This window comes from Vanacampus margaritifer, chromosome 5 (genome assembly GCF_051991255.1).
Source record: "Vanacampus margaritifer isolate UIUO_Vmar chromosome 5, RoL_Vmar_1.0, whole genome shotgun sequence".
NCBI classification, from domain to species: domain Eukaryota; kingdom Metazoa; phylum Chordata; class Actinopteri; order Syngnathiformes; family Syngnathidae; genus Vanacampus; species Vanacampus margaritifer.
In genome coordinates this window covers 20911480-20924396 of record NC_135436.1, presented here as the reverse complement: position 1 = coordinate 20924396, position 12917 = coordinate 20911480, and the positions used below count along the sequence as shown (strand labels likewise).

General features: G+C 40.0%; 1 protein-coding gene across 13 annotated transcripts in view; it reads right to left on the bottom strand.

The window, feature by feature from the left end:
- Nucleotides 1-12917, bottom strand: part of LOC144052618 (uncharacterized) — a 74767-nt gene that overhangs the window by 15439 nt on the left and 46411 nt on the right. For 11 of the 13 annotated variants that reach the window (XR_013294260.1, XM_077566849.1, XM_077566850.1 and 8 more), the window contains exons 67-80: nt 12711-12902; nt 12186-12335; nt 11426-11529; nt 10710-10912; nt 8014-8234; nt 7788-7934; nt 7485-7649; nt 7219-7370; nt 5974-6142; nt 5761-5869; nt 3962-4098; nt 3012-3137; nt 2386-2565; nt 1620-1844 (exon numbers count right to left, since the gene is read on the bottom strand). Coding sequence is in view for 12 of the 13 variants with exons in the window: in XM_077566849.1 (XP_077422975.1) it covers nt 1620-1844; nt 2386-2565; nt 3012-3137; nt 3962-4098; nt 5761-5869; nt 5974-6142; nt 7219-7370; nt 7485-7649; nt 7788-7934; nt 8014-8234; nt 10710-10912; nt 11426-11529; nt 12186-12335; nt 12711-12902 (2280 nt within the window). In the remaining variant the exon portion in view is untranslated. The remainder of the gene's footprint in view (nt 1-1619; nt 1845-2385; nt 2566-3011; nt 3138-3961; nt 4099-5760; nt 5870-5973; nt 6143-7218; nt 7371-7484; nt 7650-7787; nt 7935-8013; nt 8235-10709; nt 10913-11425; nt 11530-12185; nt 12336-12710; nt 12903-12917) is intronic. The other 2 variants (XM_077566852.1, XM_077566856.1) reach the window with 2 other exon arrangements.

The window sequence follows — 12917 nt, the reverse complement described above, 5'->3', positions numbered from 1 at the left end:
GAATTACGAACAACGGTACATACGAACATGTCTGCGCGCATGTCAAAAAATGTTCGCAAAGAGATGCTGTAAGTTAGATTTTGTATTGCGCACCTTTTTCCGAGTACTGTAGTGCTTCTTTGCGCCGCTAATACCGACGCTTGGCGCTGTGAGAGCTCACCCAGCATTGGAGGCTCAGCAACGTGTCGAGGAGGAGGAAGAAGAAGAAACGCCTGTCGCTCATAGATAAAGCCATCGCACTCTTCGAGCAGCAAGACCCAAATATTGAACGTTGCACAAAGGTTGCAAATCAATTGAATGATGCCATACAGTGCTACCGCATCATTTATGATGAAAAAAGAAGAAAACTGTGCAATCGTCGTTAGATCGCTTCTTTCGGCCAGCTTCTAGTAAATCCTCCAAGGAAGATACTCATCAACCCTCATCTTCTTCTCCTCGACCCTCAACTTCTTCCTACATTGAAGTTACGGAGGAGGAAGTAACTTTTGAAGCCCATTCCAGCGACGACGAAGAACCTCTCATGATATAAAATCCTCCTCTTCCTCCTCCTCCTCCTCCATCAAATCCTTAAGCATCGAGTACATCTTCCAAAAGTAAGTTCAACTTCATTTTATTTATCTTATTACGTACATGTACATACTGTGTGTGTCTCTCGCTCTCTCTCTCTAACATACGTAGTACAGTACTGTACGTATTCTCTTTAAACATAAATTATAACACAAAATATAGCACTGAAGCAACTTACGAACAAATTCACCTTACGAACGATCGCTCGGAACGTAACTCGTTCGTAAGTTGGGGAGCGTCTGTACTGAAAAACATCATTTTCAAAATAAAGATCTGCTTCATAGTTCTGAGTCTGAATCTCGGAAACTTGCTCCTATGGTAATTGGAACCTTTTTTCCATAAGTTTTCACACAGTCAATCAGTGTATCCCCAGAGACTCAAAAGCGCACGACGTCTTAGCCCGCTCTATAATATGTTAATATGTTTCTCTAAAGATGAAATGTTGGCACCGAGCGGCTTTGAAGCCCGGCACCCCGGCGAAGTCGAATCAAACCCCTCTGCCTTGATGCCAGCTCCAAAGTTGGCATCTGCGCAGGGGGACACATATACCCGATATGTCGTTCAAGTCAAGTCTAGCCAACTTTATTTGCATAGCTCTTAATCACAAGAGCCTCAAAGGACTTCACAAGCCGACGGTTGACAAATATTAGAGACATCCCTGATCTAAAGGAAAAACTCAAATTCCCTACATTGGTGGAGAGAGCGATAGAGAAAGAGAGAGGGAGAGAGACACTACAGACCAACTCCAAGTGATGTTATGCCGTATTGTCAGTATTGTATTCTGTACGACCACCGGCGGTTATTTTCTCATCCGCATGTTGAGTGCCAATGCAAATGTTTGACAATTTCAATATCTCACCAAACAGCTACAGAAATCACAGCCTGTCACGCCAATGATATTGCATTTCCATACACACGGCTGGATCGCAACATTTCACATTGTCATCAAGTTAATCTCACCCACAACTGCATTTTCAAATTGTAGAAATCATAATTTTGTAGTTACACTGTGCAGTAGATGGCAATATTATGGAAGGTGTGGCCAAACCTACCCGTGGGGCATTCATAAGAGTCCCTGCATGGGATGCCCTCCACATTGGGCTTCCCCGTAGCCTGGGGGTCTGGGCAATAGGTCCCCCCAGCACAAGGCTCACATTGACTGGGTTCAGCAGCACCAGGAAGCATCCTCTTTGTGCCCGCTGGGCAGAAGATGGGCGCTCCAGACCCACTGCACCAGAATCCAGGTGGGCAAGGAGAGTTGGAATAATCTGCAAGCCCTGATAGAAAGTTATAAATGACATGATGTTATGAATTTACCGTATCCCTTTAATCGTTTATGAGAAACAGGAGCTGTCAAAAAACACGACGTGTTCTCTATCAGTCAAGCATTTCTAAACGTAAAGAACCAGATATAATATCAATATGGTTTATTTTTTTCTGTTACAAATCCAACACTCAATTATCAATGCCACCTCAGGTGACATGGCTTTTAAATTCAGCTCCTTCAATCATCAACTCCTCCACTCTTATCTCCGCCACAGGCTCAGGCGGGAGTATAATAGTGTGCATACAAACTGAAATTAATAAAACCCGGAAAGGCAGTTTGCTTTGAATTGTGTTTGAGCAATGTCGGGCAAAAGGGAAGCACATTGTGGCGTAGCTCCATGCAATATTTTACACCTCATTATAAGATATTGCACAACGTATCTACTTTGCATTTGCCGTTTTAATTAACATTATGAATAAGTCCACCGCCACTTTAATTAACATTTCAAGGAGAAGAGTAGTGCTTATTGTCTGAGATGCTTTGTGCGGCACCTGTGCTGTTGCAGTGGTAACCGGGAGGGCAGGGAAGGCAGTCCCTCTTACTCCCTGCTCCGGGAGAGGTTCGATAAGTGTACACAGGACAAGGATTGGGCCCGCTCCATCCATTACTGTCACCTCCTGGCAAACCGTTACAATAATGACCAGCGGGGCACAGGCCAGGACTTGGCTCTCCTGTAAGCAAGCACAAGGCTGTAATTTTAGGAAAGAGGGGGGTAAATGGTTTTCGATGGATGGATTAATGATGGATGGAGACTATTTCATTGCACATTTGTTACATCCCTTGCACCCGGGTTGAAGAATTGATTTCATTATGTCATTGATCACTTGCAAGCACTGCCTTGAAGAGCCAAGACTTGGTCATAATTCCCAAACAGTGCTCTGGTGGCTTTCAGTTATTTTTTTGCCATTATTTTCAGCCGCATATCCTGCTCCAGACTGACTCTAATTAACAGCACGGCACGACAAACAAGAGGCTATGTCGGTTTCCAGGCAAAGGGATTAAAAAGTTTTAATGGCGGAAGTTTATTGAACAACTACATGCATTCCCTCTCATTTCATTATTAGCAATTTAAAGCACATACTGTACATATTTTGTGGTTGATAATGAGCATAAATACCAGCTTGGCACCAGTGTCGAGGCGGACATGTTAAACAGTCCTGTGCGCTGGCACCGCCTGAGTAACTTCTGATGGTGTTTTCAGGACACACCACAGCCTTTCCGGTGCCCTCAGGACAGTAAAATCCTAAAAAAAAAAAAAAGGTTTTAAGAACTTACTCTTAATAGAGAATATTAGTACTGTTGAAACCATGTCCCAAATAAAATGTCACTTCTACGACCTAAAAAGAAATTGATGCGAGGTAAGTCGCATTTGCACCAGATCGCAACTGATGCGAACAAAGGCGCTCAAAATGTTAAATAGTAGGGGAGGGGTGACTCATGCCGGACACCCAAATGCATCACTGGACGGTGTTTTAGCCGCACCCAAAAATCAGTGAAACTGAGGTGGTGAAAAACAGTGTAAGGTTACATCACCGTAATCAAGTTCTGTCTGCACGTTTTTAGCAATTATTTTCCAACATGCAAAATGGATTTAGAGGCAAATCTCTGTATTCACTTTACAGGATCTATAACTCGAGAATCTAAAACAGGGGTGTCAAAATCATTGTAGTTCATGGGCCACGTTTACCCAAATTTAATCTCAAATCGTCACAATATTTATTTTTTTTTTTTTTGGTGCAAATAATTCCAAGTACATTCTGGCAATATTTATTTTTATTACCATTTTATTCAATGTGAAATTTATTGACAAAAAAGGGCGCAAAATTTTAGCATCAAATCCTGAGTAACAGCCAAATTTCAAAATGTGATTTAAATGGTCGTCAGTGCACCCTCCAGTGGACAAAATTAGCAACAGCAGTTCATTTTATTGAAATAGGACAGTTTTGATTCTTTCCTCACGGGCCAGATTAGACGGGATGGTTCTGATCCACAGGCTGTATGTTTGTGTCAAGTATTCATATTTCAAAGCCAAAGCCTTATTTTTTATTTTATCAATTGAAGTTGTACCTGGTGGACATGGCCCAGCACACTGCACGCCCCACTGACACTGGGTCAGGTCAGGTAATAATCCCTGAGGGGTGAAATCTGCACTCCCAGAAACACAAAGATACCCTGCAGCACACACGCCTTGTATCCTACCAGCTCTGTTGGAAGGAAGAACATGCAGAAATACAAACGGTATATCAAGAGTCACCACATGGGCAGCCTGCGGGCCTGTCTTAAAAATAGCTCACCAATGATGAGACATTACGATTTCTCAGCAATTTTATTATTTGTAAATGTACACACTTTATAAAAACATAGTGTTGTATATTGATACTTATCTCTTTCCTACCTATAATCATTGTTGATAAATGTGATAAATTATTAACATGATTCATGTTTGTTATTCAAATAGATGGATATAGTTAATTATAAAAAAAAAAAACATAATTAAAGGTAATCCTTATTATTATTATTATTTTTAGGGGTGTGTAACAAACTGATAACCTTTCACAATAATCAGCACTCATGAAGCTCCCAGATTCAAAAAGGTTGGTGAACTCAAGTTGATAAAGATCAATTATTTTGGGACAATAATGAAACATGGGTTGTACTAATAAGTCCCTTAGGTCAATTTTAATAGCAGTTCCTTATCTTACCAAAGCATTATAGATAAATGGATGATGGCAACTTTGTGCAAAAAGTTTGGTTAAAGTCATTTTCTGTTCCAGCAAGAAAACTAATTCCAAACATTTACGCTTGGATGAGATCCCAATAATCTTCTCCACAGACTTGTGATTCCCAGCTTTGGAGTGAGCCAAAACCCATATTTTACATTATAACTACTAAAAAAGTAGGGACGGCAAGTACCGTTACTAGTTATTGGTATCGGGCTGATATCGTTACTCTGTCGATACCAGTATCAGCTGCTATTGTGGCCGTGTTTCGATGATAAACTAGAAATTAGCAAACAGAAGAATAGAAAATTGCTATTAATTTCATGCAATTTTAAGGAAACTGCTATTTGGGTATATATAAGTATTTCTTTAAAATGATCTGTCATTGTTTTTTTTTTGTTTTTTTTATGTATAAAAGTACTAGAAGTACTGGTACTTGGTATCGGTGATTAGAGAGAGTTGAGTACTCGTACTGATATCGGTCTAAAAAAAAAGTGGTATAGTGGTATAATGATGATCTCACATTTTACTCAAATGTACATGATCTAAATTTAAATCGAATAAAGACACAGAGATAATTTCAACATCTATGAGTCTTTTTTTTTTTATAGATTTTTTTAATGGCAGTCATTCTTGAAAAGTTAATAATGTTAATTAAAATGATAACTTCTTGACCAATTAAAATGGATAATTTGAGCCCTCACACAATAAAAGTCCTGTGGCACAATGGTTGCTGCACGGAATAGACTACATGGGCAGGAAAATTATCAACAAACACATGTATCATTCCAACAACGTGATTTATTTATTTTTTATTCTCACCATTTCCACCTCCCGTGCTCAACTTATTACAGGCGTGCATACTAATATGGCGTTAAATTGGCTATGGGGGGAGGCAGTATGTCCACATTGTGCTGGCAGTGAGTGTAAGCAAAGCAGAAACATGATTATTTCCCTCTGAGCAGGTATGTCCTTGCATGCGTACTAACAGTGCATCTGTGCTCATATCTTGCCAACGAGCACGGGCCACCTGACAGGAGGTCGTTTCATGTGAGTGTGACGGGTGCACGCACACACAGCTGACTGCCTGGGCGTGCAATATGCTGTCATGCATGAGCTGTACTAGCATTTATTTTTGTTATTTACCTGCAGAACCTTCCTGGGGGACAAGGTAAACACTCTTGGGCCTCTTGCAGTCCTTCCTTGTTTGGATCACTGTATGACCCATTAGGGCATGATTGAGGCACCATGGTACCTGAAAAGAAATGAGTCATTAAGAATAATAACGTGGTAATTAGCATCTTCACTCAAAATGAGGTTCTGCCTTTCTGCACATTCACAACAGGGCTTTTAATTTACCTGCTGGGCAGAATGAATGCGGTGGGCAGATTTGAGGCTCTCCTACAATGGCCTCCTCACAAAAGAAGCCAGGTCGACAGGGGATGCAGTTGTCTGAGCCTGGATTTGGTTGGTATTCTCCTCTGGGACATGGCAGGGCTTGGCCAGAGCCTTGTGGGCAGAAGTGGCCCTTGGGGAAAACCATACATGGCATTCAAAACAGGCCGTAAATAGTGTGAATAAACAAAATTGCACTTTTGACAGAAATAGCTTATTCAGATGATTAACTGATGCTGTTTCAGAGCCAAGATGACTATGGAATACAAAGCATATGCTTCCCTATCATGAGCAGTAAACCTGGATAAGTTTAAGGCTGGCCACAACAACCTTATTTATATATATATATATATATATATATATATATATATATTAGGGGTGTGAATTGCCTAGTACCTTCGATTCAAATCCCGATTCATAGGTCGCGATTCGATATGATTAATCCTGATACGAATCTATAAATTGATTATTGCGATTTTTTTAAACTCAAATTCAGAAAATGCTAATCAGTAAACTTGTACATGTACACTGTAAGATTTGTATAAAAATGTATTTATTTATCTTAAAATTCAGGTTTCAGTCTGTTTCATGTTTGAAATAAAATATTAAGGCTTAATGTTCCATTAATATAACATTATTCCATGCTTAATGTGTAAACCCTAACCCTAAGTAAGACGTTTTGTTGAATATTCCCATAAAAAATTGATGTTTAAAAATCGATTCGGCCGCATATTGAATCGATTCGAGAATTGTGCGCTGTAATATCGCGATATATTGCCAAATTGATTTTTTCTAACACCCCTAATATATATATCTATATATATATATTTTTTTTTTTAGAGCAAAAATGCATCGACACGGCAAACAATTATAGAGGCTATGCTGGCTTTCTAAAGTCAAACTATGGAAAGATGAATATGCATTACATTTATTAATGTAAATGTTTTGGTCTAATAGGTTAGGTTTACACTAAAACAAAGGCAAATAAACAATGAATTAATATGACAGTTTATTTATCTGCTTAACTTAGGGTTGTTAAAACTTCCAACAGGCACAGATTTGACACTCAATAAGAAAATTTGTATGTAAATTGAAACTAAATATGGGATTCTTCTAATATGAAATAAAATAAAATGAAACACTGTACTATTACAAAACAACAACTAAGGGTAGACAGTAGAAAGTGCCATGAATTGACTATTGCCATACCTTGGGGCAAGGGAAGGCATACGGAGTGGTTGAAGAGAAGTCAAAAGGGCAGTAGAACCCGGCTGCACAGGGCCCACTTGGGCTGCCCTGACCCTCGGCGGAGCAGTAGTGACCTGCAGGACAAGTAAAACAGCTCTCCAGTGACACACCACCTATGGGAGAACAATAAAAGTGGAAAAATTACTCCATTGCAATCAAAACAGTCAATTTATTTTACATCAATATACTGGTTAGGCTATAAAGACAAACTGAAAGTTTCTGATTACCAGTATTGTTGCGGATGCTGCCAAGAGGGCAAGGAATTGGAGTTAGGCACCCTGCCGGGCAGTAGTGACCTGCAGGGCAAGGCCCATTCTTTGGAAAGTTATCAGAGTTTTGAGGAGTTGGTCCCGTGGCTCCACTTTGGCAGAAATAGCCTTGCAAACAAGAACCTTGACACAGTCCAAAAGGCATGATATAAACCACCCTATCCATTCCAATTACATCTGCCATTTCTTTTATAGACTGTGTGAATAGTACAAATATAGGATGTGTTATTTGCTAATACGGGCCAGGGCTAATTTAAGCACCTTGTGGTGATGAAGCTCCATATGCGCTGCAGTATAATCCAGGAGGACAGGTTGTGCAGAAAGAGTGGGAGTGTGCGCCTGTCTGATTGTTGAAAGTCCCTAAAGGGCAAGGTTGAGGCAGGGCTGTTCCAACAGGACAATAGTGACCTACAGAATTGATATGGAGTTGATTTACCTGCCAAGAGACAATATTTAATGATCTGACTCATACTTGACTCCTGCTCACCGAGTGGGCAGATGGCAGGCTTCAAGGTGGCTGGGGAGGAACACATCATCCCTCTGGGGCATAGAACGCACTCGGCGGCTCCGGAAGACGGGCCGTAAGTGCCGGGCTCACATGGCAGCGCTCTGGCTGAGCCAAAAGGACAGCCGTGGCCAGCAGGGCAACGGTAGCCATGGGAACCGTCAGACGGGGCGGGACTAGGACTGCCGCCAAGGCAAACATACCTGCTTGCAGAAGCAGAGACGACATAGGTCATGTAAAAAAAAAAAGAAAAAAAAAAGGGAAATGAACCAATATTTTGTAACAATATCGTTTGTTGTAGGGATTTTGAAACACGATGGTAGCTCAAACAAAATTATGCAACAGTTATTTTTACCCACTCTGGGACTTCTAAGTTTACATGTCACGCCATCCCACAGTTGTTCTAAACAGTTAATTTGGTCTACATCAAAACAGGCGGATCGATATATCAGCTGCGCATGTGACATGGGGAATTGGAGACTGCCTTGTACCACTGATCTTGCGTCCATGTGTGGTCTTGGCTAGAAAGTAACTCGCTCCATGAAAGTGAAACAATATTCATTTGTTTCATTTTTTTGTGTCAATGACTTGAAGCTATTAGGCTAGTTAGCATGTTGTGCTAATTCCACGGTTAACAAAATTGTTTGCTCTTTTGTGTTGGTGGCGCAGATAACTGCTTAATGTAAACAAATTATGATCCGCTATCACTAATTACTGTTCAAACTAATATATGACACTTTTTGAACGGTAGTATAAAATCAATCAATATGATTGAATCACAGCCATTACATTAGGGTGACTATGGAGTTAACTCTAAAGGTGACCGCATTTTCATTTCCACAAAAAAGGACATTTGGCACAGCCTCGGGATACTTAAATGATACTCAAAGTTTACTCAAAGAAGCCATACATTATGATATATTTAACGTATGCCTCCTCTGTCTGGGTAGAAAATAAAACTAAATCATAACTCTCTTTTGAAGTCTTGACAATGAGTAAATAATGACATAATGTTGTAAGCCCAACCTTTTTTGCTCCCGTCATTGGCGTTTTTTGTTTTTGTTTTTAATGGGATGAATGGGGAACAAACCCACGCCCTCCGGTTTGACAGCACAGAGCTTTACCAGTGAGCCATAGTTATGGGTCACCAACACAGCTCAGGACCTTATTTGAACGCTCAGGAAGTGAGGTACGTAATGCTAACCTACCTTTTTCTTTATTTTTATTTTTTTATATATATACAGTATATATATACTTTTTTAATAAACAGTATAACAATAATATCACGCACCCCTTGCGTTTGCCGCACGATGAAAACCAGACTTTTTCATAAATTTATAAAACCCCCATAGATTCCCGGACAAGATGTAGAAAAGTTGACATATACGGGGCAAAAGAGGACATTTGGTCACACTGAATTACAAGATCACTCCCTCTAATATGATCTGTGACGAGTGCTTTTTGACAAGCGAATGCACTGACTGGCAATTTAGCCCATCCCAGAAGCCTACCACCACATTCTGCCTACTGTTTTTATCCTTCTAATCAGGTATAGGGGCACTTTTTCTCCTGGCCGATATGACAAAGGCCCAGTTTGGAATCCACAGGTTTTTAGTGAAAGGCACTCAGTGACCTCTACATTGGAGAGACCGAGCGCAAGGCACAGCATCGGAGGTTAACTTCATCAGTTTCAGAGCCAACAACTCATTTGCGTCTTAAAAAGAAGCCACATTCACTTTGCATTACATTTCAATGCACAAATTCTGGACAGAAAAGACCCTTGGTTTAAGAGAGGTGTGAAGGAAGCCATATGTCGAACTAGAAAGGCTTCTCTAATCAGATACGGTTGAGTTACACCCTCACTATCGTCAGTTTACAACAACATCCTGACATCTCCTCCAAAGACCGTCCGTCTCACTCCATAGGTAAATTAGCCACAAACAACCCATTTCACCACCAGGCAACAACAACAAGCCCCATGTGACCACCCCCAGGGGACACACCCATCACTGATATAAATGGGGGAACTAAACAGCCGTTTGAAAAAAAAAGGTCATACATCTTCAAAACCAAGAAAGAGTGCCTTGAGTCAACGTTTGTGGTTTACTTTGATTGTGGACGAACGAGAATCTACACAAACACATACATATTTCATAATATGGCCATTCGGTCCCGCAACAAATTTGTTACAATCCTGTACAGACACCAGACCATCCATTTATGGTATCTTAGCTTTTGGTTTGAAATGTGTTTTCTTCATGGCATACACTTGAATACTCATCATGGAACATAAAATATTTGTTTTTCCTATGAATTACGCTCTTTCAATTTCCGTGCAGGTCTTTGTTCTACTGAGTGCCTTTCCAGAGTGGTGCAGATATTTGCTTTGGTTATCTTATTTGTTTGTAATCATACTTTCATGTAACTATAAGTAGGCTTAGTCACATTTGTTTACGTTAGAGGGCCAACACTTTGCGTGACATACGCATTTGACAGAAAATAATTTGCAATCTTCAAGAGAATAGAAAGGAGACAAACAACTGCCTACTCTTTTGACAAAGGTGAGAAAAACATTTCTAAAAATCTCTCTAAATTATATATTAAGGCCAAACAATGTGTCAAAATTCATCCGGCAGTGACAAAGTGGGCAGAAAATAGAACATTTAAGAGATGTTTACCCGGGATGACATGGGAGAGCGTCGGAGAGCTGTGTACTTGCAGGTCTATCACAAAACCGTCCAGGGGGGCAAGGGGGACAGTCCTCAACCCCCTTTAGACCTCGGGAGATGGATAGAGAGCCTGCAGGGCACGGAATTGGATTTTTCGTTCCAACGGGGCAATAGTAGCCAGACGGACAAAGATGGCTTCTGGTAGAATTACTCTGAGAAGAGCAAAAGCAATTTAGAATGTATTGATGTACTGTAGCACACAGAATGGCTGTACTTATTCAGAATAATATCCACTGCCAGCATCACTTCCTGAAAATGCCTGATGATGGATGTATTATAAAGGTAATGTAGTGAAATATGACATTTTTTTGTGAGACTAAAGTCATAATTAGATTTGAATACAAGGTTGTGCAAATGGAAGGGGAAAAAAACAATCCAGTTTTCCAAAAATACTGCCATTTGTTCATGTGCTGTAAACAAATCTGACATTTCATTTGCTATTGTGAATGGAGAACGGTAATGATATGAAAAGGGAAAGGGTCATCCCAGGGGAAAGTGAAAATAATATCTAGAGATTGGATGTGTTTTTTTTTTCTGATGACACAGATTTTCATATCAAAGGAAATTGAACGCAAATATCAATCATTCATTTTTTTTAAGTGAGGGACAGGGCATATAACTTATTAGATCACTAGGTTACATTTTATGGAGAAGAAAAACACCACCTGATATTCGAAAGAGTTTTTGCTGGTGGATCCAGTGGGACAATAATATCCAGCTTCACATGATCCTGTGGGATGCGAAAGACCTGGCTGAGAGCAAAACATTCCTAAGAAAAAGAACAGCAAAATGTTATTACGGAACATTGATATTATATACCAATCGTCCCCAAAAGTAGACCAGCAAAATCCAATAAGACCAAAAGAAACAGAATCTTGAAATAAGGTAAGCAATATACTGTACAGTTGTGCCTTGAATTGACGTTAGCACAAAAAACTTGCCAAAAGTAAGCTAGCAGCCCATTAGCACCAGGTGACATCTGGTGAACCTTACTATCAGATACTGTAATGTAATGACTGAGTTGCGTGTGTTTTATTGCTGTGTGTTGCTTTTGAGGGATTTTGACTAACAAGTCATGTTCTGTTAATGTCGACAAAATCATTTCATCATTGTCATCATTGATGAAAACAACACTTATTAAAAACATCCACATAGCTTTGTTTTAGTTATAGTAACCACAAAAATATATAGATATTTGAACACAAACGATGGTGCAATTAATGGCATTTTATTTGGTTTGAGATATAGCTGTGCTGAAAAAAAATTAAATGACACAAACTCCAACTCCAACAATAAACTTATTGTAATATTAATGTCTCTTTGATTGTCAATCAAAATAGATCAGATTTTTTTTAATGCAGCTTTTATATGAAATGTCACTAGATTGCTCAGATGCTGTACATGTATTATTAACTAAACAATTACCAGCAGGGCAGGGAAGGCAAGCGTCAAGGCTTGAGGCACCGAGCTGGTTCTGAACGGTCCCAGTTGGACAGGGAAAGCCCGTTCCTTGTGCCATTCCTGGCGGACAGTAATAGCCAGCGCGACACAGTGTGGGCTGCACAGTACCTTCAGCTGAAGTCACACAAAGCACAGCAAATCACATCTAAAACAAAATGTGACGTGATGACACTCGATCAGCTCACATTTCTGGATCTGAATAGATAAGGCACTTTACACTGTGTCACAGTCAAATGTGATGTCAGATAAGGCTAATCCATAAGAGGAAGAGAGGTTTCATTTAATTATTATTATTTAATTATTATTATACTCTCCTGGAAAAAAAAAATAATAATAAATATTGACTGCATTTTAATGTACTATATTACTGCTTGACTTTGGATGTCCTGTTGATGTCACAGGTGTGTCCCATGACTTCTATCCACAAAGCGTGCATTGCATGTCTTAACAAAGAAAAAAAAAATTTGCACCTCGCACCATGTTTCCTACCTTGACAGTAGTATCCAGCTGTACACTCAGTACAGTTGCTCAGGTGTGAGTTGCCTGTAATGGAGCTAAATGTTCCAGGAGGACATGGAATGGGGGCTGATGTTCCACGAGGACAGAAGAAACCAGCCGGACACGGAGTCTGATCTGCCTTGCTCGAGCCCCAGTTACAATAAAACCCAGACCAACAGTCACCTACAGCACAATGTG